Source organism: Vombatus ursinus, unplaced genomic scaffold (assembly GCF_900497805.2).
Source record: "Vombatus ursinus unplaced genomic scaffold, bare-nosed wombat genome assembly UNPS02014832.1, whole genome shotgun sequence".
Classification (NCBI taxonomy): Eukaryota; Metazoa; Chordata; class Mammalia; order Diprotodontia; family Vombatidae; genus Vombatus; species Vombatus ursinus.
In genome coordinates, this window is record NW_020954610.1 from 72,475,597 (window position 1) to 72,498,566 (window position 22,970).

The following is a 22,970-nucleotide window of genomic DNA, read 5'->3' on the forward strand; positions in this document are numbered from 1 at the left end:
TGCAAGTACTTTTCTTCCATTTCATCTTAGTCATACAAGATATAATTATTAATAACCAAGCCAAATGTAATGATTGTAGCATAATATACTTTTTCCTGCTGGTTATACTATGATTAAATAATTTCGACATCCTGAATCATACTTTTATTTTAACTTCACATAAGTAGTAGAAGTTGTGTTTAGGATCACAGATTAAGAGCTGAAAGGGGCTTCAGGGATGATCTAATATAAATCTCATCACTGGAGAAATCTAATACCCTGAGTTTAAGCGAACTGGCCAAGGAATATTCTGGGTTTTATTCAGGAGAAAGCCTGTAAAAAGACAGTTAATTTAAGGTGCAAAGCAGGGAGTAGGAGTTAGAAATTACTATTTAGATGGAGTATGAATGCAACAGAGTTCTTTTTCCCTTTTCTGCTTAACAACATATGTATGGTCTCTTAAGCCAAACATCTGCAATATTGACCTAGGAATTTTTAAAGATACACAGTGTAGATGACAAAAATAATTCACTGGGAGGTTAAGTCTTCTAAGGGACAACCAACTTGCACTCAAAAATTAGGACAGAAATTTCCTCTCAATCCCCAAAACTGAAATATGATAAATATTTTAGCATATTACCTGAACTGGCCAAGGTAAATCTCGAGTTTTAATCAGTGGAAATCCCCTAAAGAGACAATTAATTTAGGTCACATTTTAAGGTAAAAATGTTGGGGTTTAAAATAACATACAAAAGCACGTTAAACTGACATCTCTGGAGAAGTATCTATTTTATATAATTTAATTTTCCAGATAAATGAATCTTAACCCTTAAGGTGCCAAAAAAAAAATTTGAAAGCTCTAGGTATTTTTAAGTTTAACATTTCATACATCTTTCTCTTTTGTGAAAGAATACAGTGAACACAATTAACATTTTCTTGGCTACCATTATAAACATCAAGATACGGCCTACATTAAATGGCCCCAAGCTACAATTTTTAAAGTTTCCCTTTTTATTTTCTTTTCTTTTAAAAAAATCCCCAAAGCTTCACACGTCAAAACTTTAAAGCTGGAAAAGCCCAGAGAGATCACTTAGTTCAGGAGTTTTAAATCTGGGGTGCATAAATTTGTCTTTTAGAATATTTTAATAACTATTTCAATATAATTCATCTCCTTCATAATCCAAAATATTTTATTTTGTGCATTAAAAAACATTGTGAGAAGGGATCCACAAGTTTCACCAGACTGCCAAAAGGGTCCATGTACACAAAACAGATTAAGAATCCCTGTTCTAGTCCAACTCTGACTATGTAAATGAAGAAAGTGAGGCCTAGAGGAGATGGTGCCCCAAGGACACACAACCAAATTTTTTTGTTTCTTCACTGTCAGCTGTCATTTTATATTACTATCAGTACAACCACCCATAATGCCACAATTATACTGTTTGTATCTGTTCCCAATTAATTTATTGCTTCTCTTAGAACTATATGTAAAATAAGAGTTCATACCCTGACAGAAAGCATGACAAGTTCTCATTAAGTCAAGTGAATATGCTCTAATGCACTGATATTGTTAAAGCATTTTTATTTTTCATAATTTATAACAAAATACATTTGCTACAGGCAAAATATATTTAGACATATACTAAAATGTATGTACCTCAAAATATTTTCATTATGAGTAGCCAAAAAAAATCTATATATAGTGTCACTGAAATCTATTAGAATGTAAGCTCTTTGAGGAAAAAAGACTATTTGTTTTTTGTCTCTTTATCCCCACTGCTTCAAAAATTTTCGTGCTATTATCTTTTTTTCTTATGAAACAAAAACAATTAACTTTACCTGAAGATCAAAATTATCCCACTGAGCCTTTTTAAAAATAACTCAGGGGCAGCCAGGTGACGTAGTGGATAGAGCACTGGCCCTGGAGTCAGGAGGACCTGAGTTCAAATGTGACCTCAGACCAAACACTTAACGCTTACTAGCTGTGTGGCCCTGGGCAAGTCACTTAACCCCAACTGCCTTTAAAAAATAAATAAATAAATAAATAATGATAACTTTTACAAACTGATCCTTTTTTCAGAATTGAAATCTGATGATTTAATTTTCCCCTCTATGGCAAACCCCCCCACCCAGTTTTAGAATAAAAATTATTAAGTAAGAATAGCAATGTATTGGGGTTCAAAAGATATACAATCTGATAAGCTGCCTGGCTCATATTTCATATGATCAATATTTTTCTTATATTATAAAGACAGAAGCTAAAAATACTCTACCTGCTCCTGTTGGCACGTTCCGCAGTACGCCAGGGCAGGAAGCCATATGTACCAGGTGGTAACGACTCTGGAGTATAAGAATCTTTACTACATAACAGTTTTCTTCCTGTACCTAGAGGTTTCACTGTTGTTACTCCTGAATGGTTTGAAGAGGCATTAAAAGAAGGAATTAAAAGCAATACGAAACATATATGTATATATGATTAGATTAGCATATGTATGTATATACACCCTGGGGTAAAAGAAAAATACGCATGTAGCATTTAAGCTAATGCAATACAGAATAAGTCCATTTACTTTAATGTCCTTTTATAAAGAACAATCATTTCATTTTTATATTATTGCTGTACTGTGCCAAGTATACTTTTAGTATGATGTTTTAAGTCACATACAATATGCTGAGAAGGTGAGCAACTCATGGACTGGCTTGAAAAGACTGAGTCCATTAGCCCAAGTGTGGAAGACATATGCCACTAGTCTTTACAAAATATTGTCACAGGAGAAGTTATGAGGTTACTTCAGTGTTTTTCTATTTAGCCCTTGCATGGCCATATTAAAACTTCTCCTTTGAAGAGGAGAATATAGGAAAGGTGGGCAATAGGCTATAAGCATATACGTTGCCATGTATATTTCCTATCAGGACTGGTCACAGAATTATCTCAGTGTGGTGGAAGCTATCACATGGGACTGGCTATGGCAAAATGGTGCTACCACTACGGGCTGGTGGAAATGTACCACTGCACTGTTGACTTCCACCTGCTCCATTCTGTGAATCTTTCACTTATTAACCTCTAGCCTTAACGTCATCTTATAATCTAAACCTGAGCAGGATAGTACATGATACTTAAGCATGTGTTAGAAAATAATACAAAAAAAAGTTAAATATCTATCATGGAATGTAAAGAATGATGCCACCAATTTATTGGCTAGGAATTAATTTCTGGCACATTTTTCTACCAAATTCATCAGCATCAGACAGCCACACTAACATCTTTGGCACTCCTATACTTGAGGGAAATGGGAAAACAAGTATACACTTTTTCTTGAACAGGTTGCACTTTGCAGCTACAGTATCATACTATTCTGAGACCACTCTCTCCCCCTAACATTATCACAGGGAGTTGTTGGCATGAAACTTAGGAATCTGTTCCCTACTTTCATTGAACAGACTGACACTGAACTGCCTATTAAAACAATCTCTCAATAATGCAAACTTACTTTCATATGGAAGACAAAATACAAACGTAAAAAATAACAGCAAAAAATAGGTGAAAGAAAATATTTTTGAGATTATAAGAAGCCAATAGTTCATTCTTAAAATGTCCAAGTAATTTATGCATTTACTGCCTCTCAGAACATCAATTTATTATTATGCATAATTAACTTATATCATTGCATTAATATAACATCATTATATAATTATCTTAATTATCAAGGCAGGGTTATGATTTATGAATAATTAGAAAGGACAGCAAGCAAAAGATAAGCTGAAGTTTACATTCAAAAATTAAATTTCCTGCCTTGCAACATTAAGAACACCTTAGTTAAATTTTCATATAATTGTAAGAATTTATTAGCCAAGTTCAATTCTCCCACTATTCCAAACGGCATATGTAAAATCAGTACATAGGATATAAGATGTCCTAATCCCTACAAGTCAGTAATATGCAAATCTTTATAAGACTATTATTCTGTCATGCCCATGGAATGAATTTACACCTCACAAATTACATTAAAATTTAGTTTACCTTGTGCTATTCAACTTAAATTTTTTTCTTTCTTAATACAAGTCTAAATGTAATACTGAATTTTGTCTTTAAAGCATATACTAAATACTATTAACACAATTAATCTCCTATGCTCTCTGAAACGAAATCAGACACTGACTTGAAGTGCTTACCTTTGTGCCTCCAAATTACTGAAGCAAACAAAAAAGCCCAAGAAACAAAATTACTTTTTCAGTAGTTCAGTAAAACTTGCAAACGTGTCACGTTTTCACTTTGCTTCTTAAGGTAATAAAGGAAAACTGACATTACAGAAAGTGTATCTTTTAACATACTAACCACTTTTCCATTATTTGATGTGATCCAAATACTTAAAAACAAAATTGGTAGGCAAATCATAGTCCATCTTTTTCCATTTAGCAATCAACATTCTTAAAAACTACTGTTGCACGTATCTTCCAATAAAAGAACCAGTGTGAAGTCAAGGATGTATAACATTTAAAGGATGATATAAGGATATTTATATTAATAAAAGGATAAGGGCTACACTTACCCAGTTTCTCACTGGTATAGGGCTCACAGTGAGAAACTTTCTCTACCACTGTTATGTTGGTCCCAGTTATTTGACTTGCTTGGACTTAGAGAGTCAGTATGTGTCAAAAAGTAAGACTTTAACTCTCTTCTTCTGACTCTAAGGTCAGCTCTCTACTATGCACAATTAAAGAGCTTAAAAAAAAAATTCAATGTCCTCACTGAACATGTTCTTCTTATTCTCATACACCATTAAGGGTGGGGCTGGAAAAGAATCTACCCTTGGTTTCCACATCAAATCCTTATAGGATTGCTATGATAGCTCTCTTTGAAAGGCAAAGTGGTACATAATGGCTGTTTGGCCCTAAGCAAGTTACTTAATTTGTCAGGACCCAAGGTAACTTTCTAAAACTAAAAAGTTACAGAGCAACTGATAATCTGCATTGAAGAGGGTAATTTCTTTGATGAAACTACACGTTCGGGGGAAAAAAAAAAATTCTTCTGTACAATGTATGAAATACCAAATAATGGGTTATTTTATGTGTTGACAGGTTGAGTGGATTCTCTGTGGGAATAGTGGGACAACTTGGACAAGAACTGAACATGATGAAAAGACATAAATGGATGTGCTATTTATACTGATGAAAAGAATGTATCAAGATCCACTAAATTATATACCACATCATGGGTAACAAAATGATGATTAACAATTGAACCAATAATAAAATTTTTAACAAGTCATTTTTTCAATAACTGCTCTAATGTACCAGTATTCAAAGAGCTGTAAAAGCTAAATTTCAAGTCTATCAAATCCTTTATGAAAATTATCCCTTTTGATGCACTTATTCAACATAAATCTAAGGTATATTTTCACTCTAGAACATCTGGACCACTATTTATTCCTAAAAGAAGTTCCATGAAGAACGAGACTCCTTCCAGTTCTTCCTTTCAGAAAGTAACATTTAAGGGTTTAGAACAACGCAAAAATTCACAGCTGACCAAGGAAAAACATGTTTCAATATTATATTTAATTTTACTATATATTTACTAACATATTTATATTGTCCACTGAGCCTCTCATTTAGACTTTTTAAAGGGTAACTTAAGACCTAAGAATTTATTTTACATAACACCTGTCAAATCGCTAAACCTAACATGGGAAAAAAAAGAGTTGGCTCCTTTTTCTACTGTCAGGTACAAATTGTTCTCCAAAATAAGTATACAATCAATCAAAATTCCTGCTCAAGAAAGTAAATATAAGCGCTCTCAAACAAGTAGATAAGTTTTTTTAAAAGCGTCTGATTAGGATGTACTTTTTCATGTTTTTTTCTTTCCCTTTTCTTATAAATGTACAGCGAAGGCCATGTCCTGTATTCTTTAAGTTTCCTTAATTAAAAGGCCCACAAGCTACAATGAAGGCAATCTTGATATTTTCCCACACAGACATCCTCCCAATACACCGCCACAAGATGGCACATAAAAGACCCATTACCAAGAGCAAATGAGAGGATCTGAAAAAGAGACTTTACTGGAAGTTCTTTTTCTTTTTCTTTTGGCTAGGCAATGGGGTTAAGTGACTTGCCCAGGGTCACACAGCTAGTTGAGTGTTATGTGTCTGGGCTGGATTTGAACTCAGGTCCCCGTGAATCCAGGGCCGGTGCTCTATCCACTGTGCCACCTAGCTGCCCCTTTACCGGAAGTTCTTACTCAGCCTTTGCTGAAAGCATCTTAAAAATTCTTACAGAACAAAAGTTCTTTAAATACATAAATTTTAACCACACCTGATCATGGAATTATAGCTCTAATTTCAGAAGTCTAGATAACCCATATTTGGGAAGTTCTTTTGAACATAAATCTTCCAATGCATTACTCAAAGAGTGTTTCTCTCTTAAATCTACTTCATCTGAATTAGTAAACCATTTTTAAAATACTTCAAAAAATAACTGTAGATATGCCCTTCTCTGAAAATAGCAGACACATTTTCACATTTATTTTCTGGTTAAGCACTTCATTCATTTATGTTAGGTAAATGTATATAAGGGAGGAAGGCAGAAGAAAACAGATATCTTCGGAAATATCACTGATTTTAATAAGCCTTATCTTTAAGTTTACTCTTCATCAAAATCCTTTCCCAAAATTTACTTTCAAAATATTAGAAGTAAACAAACAGATATTCTACTCATAGTAGTCAACATAAAAAGTCCCCAAAAGGGCAAATAAGTTGGGATTGGGGTACTGGACAGGAGTTTAATTAGGAGCACTTTTTTCCTAGGTGATTTTTCTCTGAAAAGAAAAAGTTGAGAATATTATGCCTATGCCAATTATTTTAATTAAAATGCTCACAATCTGAATAAAGCCAGCATTTATATCTTCAATACAGTATAGTAATTAGAGTACATTTTAAGTCTGAAGCTCTGTTGCTGAACATTTTTCGCACCCAAAAAAAAGGTAAATAAATATTACAGGGGGAACTTCCAAGCGGTGTTAAAAAAGCACGGTTACCAATACGAATAGTAGCTTTTCCTTTTCGACCACTTCCCAGAATTATAGTTCTTTTTTTCTGTTTAGTTTTGAAAAGGTCCTTTAAAGTTGGAGAACTTAACCACTTGTACTAGAAAAGAGAAGTAAAATACTACATTTCAGTGATAGGCAACTTATGAGGTTTTAGCTTCAGCCAGCAATTATAATTTTAAATAAATAAAAAATGTGTTTTGTCCTTTTGGTGATATAATTAGCAATGTAATCTTTGGCAATAAGAATTAAAAGAAAAGTATAAGATTGCCTTTATGTTATTTAGAGAGAAAATGACTGAATTGTAACTGGAAAACGAATTTCATGTATGCCTTTGCTATTAAAGAATAAATACAACAAAAAATCCTTCTGGATGAAATAAAAAAATACACCATACCTCTGATTTAGCACTGTTTCCATTCTGGACAGCTCTGTCAATAACTGCTTTTATCAAAGAATGATCTAAAGTGAAAACAAAATTAAATTACAAATTTTCTAGTGATTTTGTACATGTTTTTGTTGAAAAACAGAAAAGTAGTCAAATACCACTGCTATCCCTTTCCCAGAAACATAGAAAATTCTCACAAATGTATAAACATGTGACCTCTTTGTGTGTATATCTCTTCCACTCAAACAATATATGTGGCTATTTCTCCACAAAAATTCCCTCCAAAAGGCTTCTTTGTCAACAACAAGTAATGTAGATGAAAGAACAGATTAAGAGGCCTGAAAAATATTCTTTGCTTGAAGTTTTTACTCAGTCATTGTTCAAACCACATGACACACTCTTACCAATTCTTCAATAGCATCTCTAGAGGATCTCAGACTCTAGGGATAGAGAAGGGCTTCCAATGGTAAATGTATTAAACAAGCCAAGACATATGAATTATATTCTAAATACTCTAAGCATAATCTCAAAGATCATATAAACATTATGAATTTATTGGCTAAAAAAAATGCGCCTTTGCAAGGGAATTTTTAACCTAAGACTCCCTGTGAGGAAAAAGGCTCTAGCAAGGGTCTAAAAGATAAAAATAAAGATTCTAGGGATATTTAGGTGTATGTAAGTATTGAAAGTCAGAACATTTAATATACAGTTCCCTGGCAAGGATGAACAGTTCAACTGGGTTGGAGCAAGGGTCACTGCCCCACCCTAGTGGGCCATACACCAAGTGCCAAACAAAGCTGTGGCAAAAAAATTATACAATGCCAAAATTATTCTGCACTGCCCAGCCTACAACTACAAGACCCCAAACCCACCCTGACTTTGGCACAGGAACAACCAGGAACCATTATAACCCATTTAATAACACAATCTCCACTTTAAAAATTGTAAAAGAAACTGAGATTATGAGAGTCAACTTGGTAATATTTATAATTTAAACACTTTTTCTTAAGCTCTGTCACTAGCAAGCTTAGTTAAACAAAACAAATTTATTAACATACCAACGAGTGGGTTTTTTCTTATATCCAGAACCACCATGGTTGTATTTCCTTCCAGGGCAGTTAGCAGAGTTTGAGCTCCCTCATCGCTAATCCCACAGTGCTGCAGATCAAGTGCTTGAAATAAGAAAAAAACACTTCCACTCACTAAATATATATGTTTAATGTGTAGTCATCACTATTCACACATGGAGTATCCTTTTTTACATTACTATACTGAAATGAATCTGTAATGTCATTGACATGGGTATTGCCTCTAACATTGCATATGACAATGCATCCATGTCTACTTATCCAGTGAGACTATTGTCAAAGACCACTTTTACATTTATCATCAGTAACCTAGCTAACATGTGACATGTCTTCTTTACTTTCTTTTTCTTATTATCAACACCACCACATGTATACAAGACTAAAAGGCTTATGAAGCAAAATATTAGACTATAAACTTTACTTATATTTAATATACAGTCACAACATATTCATCCATGAATTTGGAAATAAAATTAAACAATCAAAAAACACCTATTAAGTGTCTACTATGTGTCTGGTCCTGGATAGGCAGTGGGGATGAAAAGAGAAAAATGAAAAGTCCCTGCCAATGCATGTATAATTACCTCACAACTCTCCCCAAGGGGGAGGGTAGGTAATGCAAGTATTAGTATCACTACATTACAGATGAGGAAATTGAGGTCCACAGAGGTCAAGTGACTTGCCCAAGGTCACAAAGCAAGAGTCAGAGCAGAGCCTTTACCTTCCTTACTCCAAGATTAAATCATGCTTTTTGAAGATTATTCACATCAATATTTTAATTCTAGTTTGACCTCCCTGTTTGAGAACATTTCTGGGCTGCTATCATTGCATATATGCACAAAGGAATGTAAACTAATTTTAAAATAAACTAAATTAAAAATATCAATGAGTTCTAAAACCTGACTTTCATTTTTGGTGGGGTGGGGAGGAAAAACAGAAAGGATAATCTGTGCTATAGTTACTTTCTATTAGTGCACGGCACCAAAATTGTGTTGATAAATTTCACAGTTACAGCAAAAGAGCCATAACTACTCTGACTTCTTTGGCCTCCATTGGTTTGTTAGCAATAGTAAGTAGAAAAAATTTTGTACTACATCCCCTGGTCATCTACCTGGTCTTTAATAGTCAGCCAAACAAAACACTCAAGAGATTCAATAACAACAAGTATTTATTAAGCACCTACTATGAGCTAGCTGCTTGGGATACAAAAAATGATACAATCTCTACTTTCAAAGAGCTTACATTTTAATGGGAGAGACAACAAGCACATATATAAGTATATACAGAATAAATATAAATAGAGTAAGTACAAAATACAAGAGAGTTTGTGAGAAAAGGCACTAGTAGTCAAAAGGGGACCAGAAAAGTATTGACATAAGCTGAGTGTTTTGAGATACATCTTGAAGCAGGAGAGGGATTCTATGAGGCAGACATGAGGAAAAAAGACATACTAGAAATTGGGGATGGTCAGTATGAAGGCACAGAGATGGGAGCTGGAGTGTCACCCATGAAGAGCAGAAGGAAGATACGTTTGGCTGTATCACAGAGTGCAGAAGGTGGAGTAATGTACAATGGGGCAGGAAGGACAGTTTGGAGTCAGGTTGTTAAGGAGTTTTTTTTAAAGCTAAAGAGAAGAATTTATAGTGGATCTTAGATTGCAGTTTATGGAGTAGAGGAGTCATGTGGTTATTAAAGAAAATCACTAGCAGCTGTGCAAAGGATGAAGTGGATTGGAAAAAGACTTCATGCTAGGAGACCAAATAAAAGGTTGTTGCAATAAATCTAGGCAAGGGGTGATAAGGGCCTGAAATAAGGTGGTGGCTGTGTAACAAAAGGGGTTGGACAATAGGGTCAACACAGAGGCAGAAACAGCAAGATCTGACAACTGAGTATGAGACACTGAGGAGAAAGAAGGTGAGACAGGGAGGATAAGGTTACAAACCTGAGAGACTGGAAGAGTGATGATGCTTTGGACAGAAATAGTGAGACTGGGAAGAAGAGAGGGTTTGGAGAAAAAATATGAGAAGAGTCACCTAAAGAGAGACGAGAGAGAATGCAGAGGGAGAAGAGAAGAGGACCTACAACAGTAAAGATGGAGAGAAGAGTAAACAAAAGTAAAAAGGAAGAGGAAGAATGCTAAGAGGGAAAAACTATGACAAGCACAGAAAAAAAAAAACGAAGATGTACAGAGTGTCCCAAAAGTCTTAGTGCTGTTTTATGCCATTAAATCTTAAAACAGCACTAAGACTTCTGGGACATTAAAAAATATATTTTTTACATAATCTATTAAAAGCATAAAAATTATATTAAAATATTCAAAATACTGTATTTTTATATGTAAGATTTTTACGCACAAACATATTAAATAAAAGTAAAAAGAATAAAGAAAATAGCCACAAAGAATTTTCTAACCAGCCAATGTTTCCCAGGAGCAAGGAGCTAATAAAGGCACTTCTCTAAAGCATATAAGCTCTAACACAGAAAACACAAACTAAAGATCTCATATGTAATGTCCCTTGCTTCAAGATTGTTACTCAAATAATATTCTGAAAGCCAGGGTATGAATATCAAACTAAAGTGCCTTATTCTACAGAGCAAAGAATTTTGCAGTAAGTCATTTTTGTACTTGTCATGATGGACCAGATCAGAGACCACTTCTACTATCCCCCAGAAACAACTGTTTTTACCAACCTCTCAGCCACAAACTGTCATGAAGACATTCTGCAAAAGCACTGGCACCCTGATCGCCAATAAGGGTGTTGCAGTTGAGTGAAATGCGTTGCAAGCCCGCCATGCCATCCAGATCGGGGTTCCGATATCGAAGACTCTCAGCCCACACATCTTCATGCCTCCTTATCGCCTGGTACTTGAAAGATTTAGACAAATGAAGTAAGTGCTGGGAATAATCATTATTTATGTAAATATAAGTCTTTTATAAAATGATTTATTAAATTGTAAATTCACATATACTACCAATAGGCCATGAAGACAAACTTGAAAAATGTGGTTGAGTAAAAAGGGCCAGTAAATAATCAGGGGTCATCAGGTCTAGCCCCTGCACCCCCACTACTGAAATGTACAAACTGTGGCAAGTCATTCAACCCTTTTGGGTTTTGTTTTTTTGTCTATAAAATGAGGAGACTTAAAGAAATGACAGACAAGATCCTACAATTCCAGGATTCAACGTATTAAGAAGTGAACATGACATATGCCAAAGAAAATAAAGATTATTTATAAAATTCATACAGTGGTGCTATGGCAAGCTTCTTAACTCCATGCTTTAGAAATGAGGCAGAAGCAAATTAAAATGACTTGAACAAGGTTATGTAAGAGCTCACTAAGACAGAACCAGGACTAGGGTCCATGTCTCTAAATACTAGGTCCAATGAACTTTCCATCACACCATGCTGTCCTACAATTGATAAATCAGAAACATTCACCATCATACATTTAAAATAAAAAGAAAAATTAAAAACACCAAGCAAATTTCTCAAAAGAAGTTCTTTATATAAATGGAAAAGCTTGGGCAGTTATTTGTGGTTAGAACAATCAGAACTGTAGGTGCCCCCAAAGCATCAAAACCTAGTCACCTCTCTTTAGCAACTGCTAATTCACTTTCTGTTTGATCATCAAAGAAAGAAAATTTTTTAGGGGCAGCTAAGTGGTGCAATGGATAGAACACCAGCCCTGAAGTCAGGAGGACCTGAGTTCAAATCCGACCTCAGACACTTGACACTTACCAGCTTTGTGACCCTGGGAAAGTCACTTAACCCCACTGCCTAGCCAAAAAAATAAAACAGTAAATTTTCTGATCAATTCATGTTAATTTTTTTGTGCTAGATGCATTAAATTATTAAGATTAAATTTCAAATACTAATCACCTTTAAGATATTGGCCAGATGTTCTGCTCCACGCCAAGTCAGATTACACCCTGACAAGTTTATAGTCTTGAGGGTTACTGAGGTCTTAACACTTTGACAGATAGCTAAAAATAATAGAGAAACCAAAGACAAACAAGAGATCAAACACAAATATTCATTATTCACTTTTCTGAGTCTATTCCTGTTCAATAGTTGTTTTTCTAATTACTGTTGTTCTTTTTTTTTTCCTAATACCTGTATATAAACTAAGCCTGTTGAACAGAAAAAATATGACAACTATAAAGTCTATTACAATGGCAATGTTATTCCAATTTACAAAAATCACGAGCTAGCTAGCCAAAAAGCACACAGTCTGAGTGTATGGAATTTGCTTTTGATATACCAGGAATTTTCCTGTATTCTTAAAGCATAAATTATAAATGTTTTCTCCTGTCTATGCCTTAATTTCTATGCAATCACTTAAAAAAAAAACCTTCTGCAAAATTACAAGCTCTACAATCTATTTTCGTTGGTTTTTATAACAACTACATGTCTATCACTACACTGCATCCCAAGGAGGATTACAAGGAAAACACAGACAGTCCTTAAACTCAACAACTATTTGAGAAGACATTGTAACGCTCATTTTTTTAAAATGAGAGAATACAAAACAAGATATAATCAAGTGCTAATTAGTATAGTGCAAAATAAATAAAACAGGATAAGAGATTGGGGAGGTCAGGTTAGTGGTTAGTAGTAGTAGGAATAGTTAGTAGTAGTTAGTTTCATGTTAGAAAACTTGGTCTGGCCTCTGAAAAATAAGATTAGGATAGATGGAAAGAAAAATAAATTAATTTAAAAACTCACTTTCCAAACCTCCATCTCCAATTGGACAATAGGCTAAAGACAGATGTACCAAAGATGCTGATTTATTCAACCCCTTCAATGAAAAAAAAATCATGTTGTTAAAAACACATGAGGAAAGTTTAAAAACCAGAATTACCACCAAATGTTGGCAGGATGAATTTTAGAAACCTTACCCTTGTTAACAATATTAAATCTCGTTCTCTTAAATATATTCCCTGAAGCTCTAGGTTCTTCAGAGCAGTAGATATACTTAAACAGCCTTTAATAGCTTTACATAATTGGATGGTCACTTCTTTGGATCTAATCGTAGGAATTCGCCTTTTAGAATAGGCTTTATATCTATCAGAAGCTAGAAAAAAAATGTTTTCCAAAATTATTATCCAAAGAAAACTTGCACCAATGACAACAAAAAAGTGCTTATGTAGAGCATTCTTTTTCCTATATTAAAAACTAGATTCTGTGTGAATAAGCAATATCCCCTCTTCCAACTTTTCACATAAATACAAACATTAAGCAACTGCATGAGGAAAGATACAAAGTCTAGGTAACTATCTCTAGGAGCTGAAAGTTTTAGTAAGGGGTCAAGATCTATAACATACATGATTAACTACATTAATCATTTTACAAATAAAAAGTTATAAAACAAAGCATGAGATCTGAGGGGAAAATTCATTGTCATCTAGGGAGATCAGAGAAGGTTTTCTTAGAATAAGTAATATATGACTTAGACATTAAAGGATGGGTTTGACAGGTAAAGAGGGATAATAAAAGTGTCAGAAAAAAAGAATGGAATTCTAAGGGCATACTGAGAGTGCAGGAAAGCAGAGAGTAGTCCAGTTTGGCTGGAATGTAGACTAATAAGAGAAAAATGTTTCAGGTGACATACTGTAGACTATTTGTTTGATAAGGCTTCCTTACACCATGTACCACAACAAGCACAAATGAATGTGAATATAAAAAGGCCACACGATGAAAATTCTGAGAAGAAAATGGGATGAAATACCTTTCACAACTATGCCTACAGGTGCTTTAAAAAAAAAAAGAAAATGATAGGGTCTCCCCTATCTTGCCCAGACTAGAAAAAATCAGGGACAACTCAAGGGCTCAATCTCACTGACCCCAGAACTTTACCCTGCTCCATTTCTGTCCTGCTCTGGCTGGCACTCCTTAGGCAACCTTGTAGCTCCCCCACTCCTGGGGCACACCATATTCATACCAAACATAGTGGGGACACCTGATTGGCACAGTCCACTGCAGCTCAGAACTCTGAATCTCAAGATATCAGCCAGTCTCAGATCCCCCAGTAGCTGGGATTACAACTGTGTGCTATATCATCCAGCTGTGAGGTAAATTTTTAGAAGATAAAATAGACAATTTTGACCTCACAAAATTAAAAAGCTTCATTCACTAATGAAAACAGAATTAAGAGAAACTGCACACTGTGAAAAATGTTTGCATAAATATCATTAATAAAATGATATCCAAAATATATATAGAATTGACAAGAATATAACACCAATAGTCATTATAGTTTCCAAATTGCAAACTATAAATGGTTTCTAAACACATTCCAAATTATTTATAAAACTAAAACAATTCTAAGGTTTCACCTCACATAAGACAAATGAGCAGAAATGACAAAAAAGAACATCTGAAGCCTACAGGAAGGCACACAGTAATAAATACAGTGTTGGTAGACCTGTGAATGCTTCAAACATTCTAGATTTCAATTGGAGACTATTTAAAACAAGTGATTAAACTGTCCATATCTGCCATTCTAGCCATCACACTACTGGGTATATAATCCAAAGACAAAGACAAAAACAAAAAAAATTAATGACCAAAACCCAAAATATTAATGACAGCGCTCTTTGTGGTAGAAGAGTTAGAAACAAAGTGGGTGTTCATGATTGGAGAATGACCAAAAAACAGGGCATATAAATTTTGTGGAGTATTACTGGACAGTAAGAAATGATGAATATCAAGAATTCTCAAAGCAATAGGGGAAAATTTGTATGAAACGGAGCAAAGGGAAACAAAGTAGAACCAAAGAACAATACACACAAGGAATACAACAATATGAACGAAAAGCAGACGACAAAGTTGCCTGGCTCTGATTACATCCTTAGTCTTTACTGGGAGAAGAGGAGAGCTAACAGGACAGAATACTGTCTACACTGTCATACTGGAAACCTCAACTTTGTGGTTTTTCTTTGTCCCCAGGAAGAGCTCAATCTGGAGAACTGGGCTGAAATCACAAGGGCAAAATGCATCAATTAAAGTGATTTTTCAAAAATAAAAATAAAACGAAGGGGCTGGACTAGAAAACCACTCCATTCTAGCACGGTATCCATGAGCCTATGAACTTCCTCCTCAGTAACAGTAATTATAATAGGAAACATTTATTGTCTACTACACGTCAAGCACCGTGTTAAGCACTTTACAATTATCTCATTTAACCCTCACAACCTTGTGAAGTAGGTACTATTATTATCCTCAATTTAAAGATGAGGAAACTGAGGCATAGAGAGGTTAAGTGACTTGCCCAGGGTCACACAGCTGGATCTGAACTCAAACTCAAATCTTCCTGATTCCAGGCAAGGAACTCTATCCACTGTACCACCTAACCCCCTTTGACACCTTAGTAACTAAGTACTTGGTACCAGGTTATATCCAAATAAATTACCAAGGAACATTATAGATTACTACTATTCCATTTACTAAATTATTGTTTTGGATTCCTAAGTAGCAAGCAAGAGGGGTTGGAAAGTTAGAAAATAGTTTTGTGGAGAGCTATTTTATGGTACCATGCAGCAAAATAAGCACACAATAAATGTCACATAAAAAATGATGAAATTAGAGGCTAAAGTAGAAAATCATACATGCTATGCAGTTCATATAATGAAAAGAACACCAGACTTGGAGCACCTAGCACAGTGCCTGGCACATGTACATGCTTAATAAATGGCGACTGAATGCCAACTTTGCTGCTACAATTATTTTCTTAGTAAGCTCTTGCCACGACAAATAAATGCTACTTGAAATCTGTTTCGAGAAAACCAGGCTAATATATAGTATTCTACTTTCCCCATCTCTTAAATCTACCCTATGGGATGCTGTTATTACAGATAAAAAACCTGGGGGTACCCACCTACCTTCCAGTGAAAGTGTAAATTACCAATTGTTTAAAATTTCACACATTCTCTCCCTTGGAACCCAAAAACAGCTTAAAGGCTTAAGCAGCATTTCAGATCTGAACCACAAACCTGAATCTCCAAAACCTGGTTGATATGAGCTCCTGATGGCAACAGAGGGCAAATTTTTATTTATCCTAAGGGCGCTTAGCAAAGGGGCCCAGTCCAGGAGCTTGAGGCGGTCTGCATTGAAATCGAGCACCCCCAGCCTCAGGGTGGCTCTCACAACAGGCAAAGGTACAGAGTCTTGAAGTGCACAAAGATATTCGTAATGAGAAAAGAAATCTGCAGCACTCTCTCTCCGGAGCTTCACTGAGTCAATCATTTTCCGGCCACCAGTTGAAACCCACCCTGAATCCTGGGAAGGGAAAAGAAAGGCAGAGATTTACTCCCAGCAGGAACTGGAATTGGAGTAATCACCACTCATTTTGGCAGGGCATTTGGGTTTTGGGGTGGGGTTTTTTTTTTCCTTTCTTTCTTTCTTTTTTTTTATGGTAAGGGGAAGAGTGGGAAGAATGGCTTTATTAAACTTCTCCTGGAGACTACTGTACCCCACCTTTCATATCTCCTAAGAATAAAGAAACACTGAAAAGGGGTGAGATGTCAGAACGGGCTGCTTGCAGGATGCTAGGGGAGCAGCTGAAATCAACCTCCACATCTCTGGCCTGTGTGCTGCTTGTAACAAACTCCCCTTACATTGAAATTCTCATTCAGTCTTTTCCAGTCGTGTCTGACTTCACGACTATTTGGGGTTTTCCTGGCAAAGATACCAAAGTGGTTTGCCAATTCCTTCTCCAGCTCATTTTACAGATGAGGAAATTGAGGCAAACAGGGTTAAGTGCCTTAAGTCACAGAGATAATAAATGTCTCTACTCTAGAACTGGCACTCTATTCACTGGGCCAGCTAGCTGCCCTTTTACACTGAAGAGCAGATTAAAAAAAAATGTATGGAAAGGACTGTTTGCAGGGGCAGGGACAAGAGAGCTGAGGGAAAGCAGTGACTTGTTTGAGCTCTCCCCCCAAACCCTTCCAAATACCTATAAAAAATGGCTCTAAACAAATTCTAAAGCAGCAGAACCCACAAAAAGACAGAGTGAAACAAATTTTCAGCCAAAGACAGCCTGGATGGTTGATTGGAATGGTATATCGCACTAGGCGGGGAGAGGAGCACTGTTCGGCATGTGCACACAGGCCGCAGTGACCCTGGAGCAAGCCTCAGAGGACTGAAGCGCAGGAAGCTATGGTGGTTTCTAGACTTCTGAACCCAGGAACGCCAAAGACAACTCAGAAGGTCAGTGGGAAAAGTCTGAGACTGTGGTGAGAGAAGGAGCTAGGTCTCAGCTGCCCCCAGCGCCAAGGCTGTTTCCTGAGCTTCTGGCCCACAGACTGAGAGGGAATCCAGTGGTTGATCAGAGGGGGATTGCAGGGATCTCTTTGCCAGTGCTGAGGCAGGAATCTCTTGCTTTGCCCGTGCCTGGATCTGGGTCACAGTTCTGAGGGGCGGTCCTGGGGCAAGGAGGAGTGCTGACGTGGTAGAGCTTGTTGTGATGGTGGAGAGGAAATACCTCGCCCCTTATCATAGCACCTTGGAAGAACTGAAAATTTTCAGGTCCCCAGAAGTATCTCTGAAAACAGCTGTACAAACCCCCAAAGCCTAGGACAGTACATTCTCCACATTGGAAACAGACTCTTACCTTAACAAAGAGTTTAAAACTCAAGTAATTGGGCAGGATCATGAGTAAGCAGCGCAAAAAGAATCAGCCTATATTATCTTACTTTGGTGACAAAGAAGATCAAAACATACAACCAGAAGAAGACAACAAAGAAAAAGCTCCTAAATCCAAAGCCTCCAAGAAGAATATGAATCAGTCCCAGGCCTTGGAAGAGCTCAAAAGGGATTTTGAGAAGCAAGTAAGAGAAGGAGAGGAAAAACTGAGAGTTTTGCAAGAAATTCATGAAAAACAAGTCAACAGCTTGCTAAAGGAGACCCAAAAAAATACTGAAGAAAATAACACCTTAAAAAATAGCCTAACCCAAATGGCAAAAGAGGTCCAAAAAGCCAATGAGGAGAAGAATGCCCTAAAAAGCAAAATTGGATAAATAAAAAAGGAAGTCCAAAAGATTACAGAAGAAAATACTTCCTTAAAAATTAGGATAGAGCAATTGGAAGCTAGTGACTTTATGAGAAATCAAGATACTGTAAAACAAATCCAAAAGAATGAAAAATTAGAAAGCAATGTGAAATATCTCACTGGAAAAACAACAGACCTGGAAAATAGATCCAGGAGAGAAAATTTAAAAATTACTGGACTATCTGAAAGCCATGATCAAAAAAAGAGCCTAGACATCATCTTTCAAGAAATTATCAAGGAAAACTGCCCTGATATTTTAAAACCAGAGAGCAAAATAGAAATTGAAAGAATCCACCGCTCACCGCCTGAAAGATATCCCCAAAGGAAAACTCCGAGGAATATTGTAGCCAAATTCCAGAGTTCCCAGATCAAGAAGAAAATATTGCAAGCAGCCAGAAAGAAACAATTCAAGTACTGTGGAAACACAATCAGGATAACACAAGATTTAGCTGCTTCTACATTAAGGGACCGCAGGGCATGGAATATAATATTCCGGAGGGCAAAGGAGATAGGATTACAACCAAGAATTACCTACCCAGCAAAACTGAGTATAATCCTGCAGGGGAAAAAATGGTCATTTGGTGAAATAGAGGACTTTCAAGCATTCTTGATGAAAAGACCAGAGCTGAATAGAAAATTTGACTCTCAAATAACAAGACTCAAGTGGAACATGAAGAGGTAAACAGGAAAGAGAAATCATAAGAGACTTATTATGGTTGAACTGTTTACATTCCTGCATGGAAAGATGATATTTGTAACTCATGAGACCTTTGTCAGTATTAGGGGAGTTGCAGGGGAAAAAATGATATGCACATATATATGGATATAGATAGATAGATAGATCACACAGGGTGAGTTGAAAATGAAGGGGTCATATCTGGAGAATAAAATTAAGCGGTGAGAGAGGATTATACTAGGAGAAGGAGAAAGGGTGAGGTAGAACGGGGTAAATTATCTCACAAAAAAAAACAGAAAAGAAAAGGCTCTTACAGTGGAGGGGAAACCGGGGAAGGTGAGAGGGAATGAGTGAATCTTATTCTCATAGAATCTGACTTAAGGAGGGAATAACATACACACTCAATTGGGTATGGAAATCTATCTTACCCTACAAGAAAATGGGGAGGGGGGAAGGGGACAAGGGAGTAGGGGGATGATAGAGAGGAGTACAGATTGGGAAAGGGGGTAATCTGAAGCAAGTACTTCCGAGGAGGATCAGGGTCAAAAGAAAGAATAGAATAAATGGTGGGGTGGGATAGGATTAAGGGAAATAGAGTTAGTTTTTCACAGCATGTCTACTATGCAAGTGTTTTGCATAACTGTACATACATAACCTACATTTAGTTGCTTGCCTTATCAATGAGGATGGGTGGGGAGGGAGGAAGGGAGAAAATTTGGAACCCAAAGTTTTAAAAACACATGTTTAAAAAAAAATGTTTTCAAATGCAGCTGGGAAATAAATACAGGAAATGGGGTACAGAAAGCCATCCTGCCCTACAGGAAAACTGAAGGGGAAGGGGATAAGAGAAGGGGGGGGAACAGAAGGGAAGGCAGACTAGGGGAAGGGGTATTTAGAATGCATGCCATCTTGGGGTGGGGGGAAGGGCGAGAAAGGGTGAAAATTTGGAACTCAAAATCTTGTGGAAGTAAATGCTGAAAACAAAAAAAATAAATAAAAATTACCATAATATAAAAAAAAACTAAAAAAAAAGAAAGGACTGTTTGCAGGTTGTTAGGATAGCAGTTGGAATCAGGCCCCTCCTCCACACCTCTGGCTGATGCACTATGTATAATGAACCCCTTGACAAAGAAAAGCAGATTTTTAAAAAAGATGTTTTTGGCGGGGTTTGCAGGATGTTAGGGCAGTAGTTGGAATCAGTTATCTCCCCCACATCTCTGGCTGGTGCTTTATAAAGAACTCTCTTTACAACGAAAAGTAGTTTTTTTTTTTAAAGGGATGTGGGAGGTGGGGTTGCTTGCAAGACGCTAGGACTGCAACTGGAATTTGCTCTTCTCCCAGGCCTCTGGCTGGTATGCTATTTATGAACTTCCTTTACACTGAAAAACAGATATGCACACATATATGAATAATTCGATGTGTGCATGTGTATGCAGAGGCAGGGGGCGGGGAAGTTGTTCCCAGAACGCTTAGGGTAGCAGTTGGAATCAAGTTCCCCCCTAGTCTCTGGGTGGAGTACTGTTTATCACGAACCCCCTTTACACCGAAAAGCAGATCAAATCTACACACACACACACACTAAGGCAAGCAGCGCAGGAGGAAGCGCAGGAGGAGCGGGAGCCGCCGCCACGGGGGAGGCGAGGCGCAGGCGGCCCAGGGCGGGGAGGCGCCACGGTCCCGCGGCTGCTGCCGCCGCCGTTTAGCTCCTCAGACTCGATCTATTCCCTCACCCATCCCCCGTGCTCCGCGCCGTTCACCTCTTCGGTTGAAGAACGTTGACCCCCAGCTACATGTCTTTCAATCCGGCGCTCCGCCGAGGTCCCGCCGTTAGCTGCCGCCGCATTGTCCTCCACAGGTCGGCGCCGCCCAGCGCACCGCTTCTGTTTGGTGTAACCCGGAAAGGTAGCACCGACGCCGACAGCGAGCGAGCGTCCCCACGCAGGCCGTTACGCCAGCGCGTCGCCACCGCCCGCGGGGCGCCGGGAGGGGGCGGGGCCAGGCCGTTCGCCTTCACAGGATTGGCTGCTGGACCTCGGCGGGTTTTCAGGATTTCTCCGCGCTCCTCACTGCCTCAGTCACGGAACGTGAGCTCTGGAAATCGGCTCGGGGAATCCAAGACTTGGGCTTCTGAGGGCCCTTAAAGGTGATCTAGTCCACACTCTTCCCTTCTGCACTTGAGGAAACTGAGGGCCAGAGGGCTTAAGTGACGTAAGGCACGCAGGGAGAAAAGAGTCCTTCATTCAGCAGTTGCAAGGAAGAATGTATGAAACCAGCTCCCTTTTCCAGCGGACCGCACCCCTTCTCTAGTCACCTAGGGTAGACTCCTGAGCTGTCAAAGAGATTTTCCTAAAGCTCGAGGGCGGGGCTGACCATGCCACGCACGCTCACCCCGAGCTTCAGTGACCCCTGACTTCCTGGATCAAATATAAAATTCTCTAGCGTTTGAAGCCCTTCACCATCTGGCCCCTTCCAACTCCTCCGGTTTTCTTGCACTTGACTCCTATCCACTCGCTGTATGGTCCAGAGACACTGGCCTTGCAGTTTCTCGTACAGGACGATTCATCTCCTGACTGTGCCTTTTCATTGTCTGTTCCTCACACCTGGAATGCTCACACCCCCCTCCCCTCCCCCTCCTGGTTTTCCTGATTTCCTTCAGGATTCAGTCTACATCCCACCTTCTGCAGGAGGCCTTTTCTGGTCTTCTCTTTGCCTTTCTTCTCCAAGATTACCTTCCACTTACATCATATAGTGACCCCAAAGCTAACTGGTATGGGACTCTCTCTTCATTGGTGGAGTTCAATGGCCAAGCCCTGCATGAGGGGCTGAATGAAATCAGTGAACTTGGGAGAGAAGACATGCCGTCTCATCAGCATCTTCAGTATTTCTGGCTTCCCTGCTTTAAGAGAGATGATGGCCATACCAACAACTCTTCAGGTTGCTGAAGAAAAAAAAACAAGTAGAAGTCAATCCTGTCCTTATTCTCAGCTTGCTATGCTAGAGATTTTGGAGAATTTCCCCTTGGATGAGATCAGGGACTCTCTTGGTTGAGTGAATTATCTTGCTCCCAATGGGAGAACTCCTTCAATTTGTATTGTCTGGGAGATATATAGACACAAATTAGATATAGATATATATTCTCATACATATACTTTCTCTGATCTCTATTTTTCTATCAATTTAGATAAATTAGTTTCTTTGCTATTTACTATGTATGCCCATTGTGAACTGGTATTTGATGGGAAAGAAGTCGATTTGGATATTTTGCTTGGGGGCCTCCCTTCTCCAATAAGAAATAGTGATCAGGAATTTAGCTTGAATCTTAATATTACGTCATCCTTTAGACTAATAATATTTAAGGAAGCAGATAGGGCAACAGAGCTAAGCTACAATCAATCACCTACCCACCAAAAATAATACTTCAGGGGAAAAAAATTGACATTCAGTGAAATAGAGAACTTTTGAAGTATTCCTGATGAAAAAACCAGACCTGAAAATTTGACTTTCATATACAAGATGCAAAAGAAGCATAAAAAGGTAAAGAGGAAAGAGAAATCATAATGGATTGATAAGGTTAAACTGTTTATATTCCTACATGGTAAAATGATATTTACAACCCCTAAAAATTTTCTCATTATTAGAGCAGTTAGAAGGAGTAAACGTAGATAGAAAGCAGAAGCGTGAGTTGAATATGATGGTATGATTATCTAAAAAAATAAAATTAAGGGATAAGAAAGAAGAATGCACTGG

The 22,970-nt window shown here is 37.5% G+C and overlaps 1 protein-coding gene across 2 annotated transcripts in view; it reads right to left on the reverse strand.

The window, feature by feature from the left end:
• LOC114025942 (centrosomal protein of 78 kDa-like) overlaps positions 1 to 21,117 on the reverse strand; it is a 39,013-nt gene extending 17,896 nt beyond the window's left edge. The window contains exons 1-11 of one of the 2 annotated variants that reach the window (XM_027839478.1): positions 20,981 to 21,117; positions 16,488 to 16,773; positions 13,395 to 13,570; positions 13,222 to 13,294; positions 12,376 to 12,479; positions 11,186 to 11,354; positions 8,465 to 8,578; positions 7,416 to 7,480; positions 7,010 to 7,118; positions 2,253 to 2,388; positions 620 to 665 (exon numbers count right to left, since the gene is read on the reverse strand). In XM_027839478.1, the coding sequence (XP_027695279.1) occupies positions 620 to 665; positions 2,253 to 2,388; positions 7,010 to 7,118; positions 7,416 to 7,480; positions 8,465 to 8,578; positions 11,186 to 11,354; positions 12,376 to 12,479; positions 13,222 to 13,294; positions 13,395 to 13,570; positions 16,488 to 16,740 (1,245 nt within the window). In that variant the 5' untranslated portion in view covers positions 16,741 to 16,773; positions 20,981 to 21,117. Of the gene's footprint in view, positions 1 to 619; positions 666 to 2,252; positions 2,389 to 7,009; positions 7,119 to 7,415; positions 7,481 to 8,464; positions 8,579 to 11,185; positions 11,361 to 12,375; positions 12,480 to 13,221; positions 13,295 to 13,394; positions 13,571 to 16,487; positions 16,774 to 20,980 lie in introns of both variants that reach the window. The other variant, XM_027839477.1, reaches the window with a different exon arrangement.
• Positions 21,118 to 22,970: the final 1,853 nt, after the last annotated feature.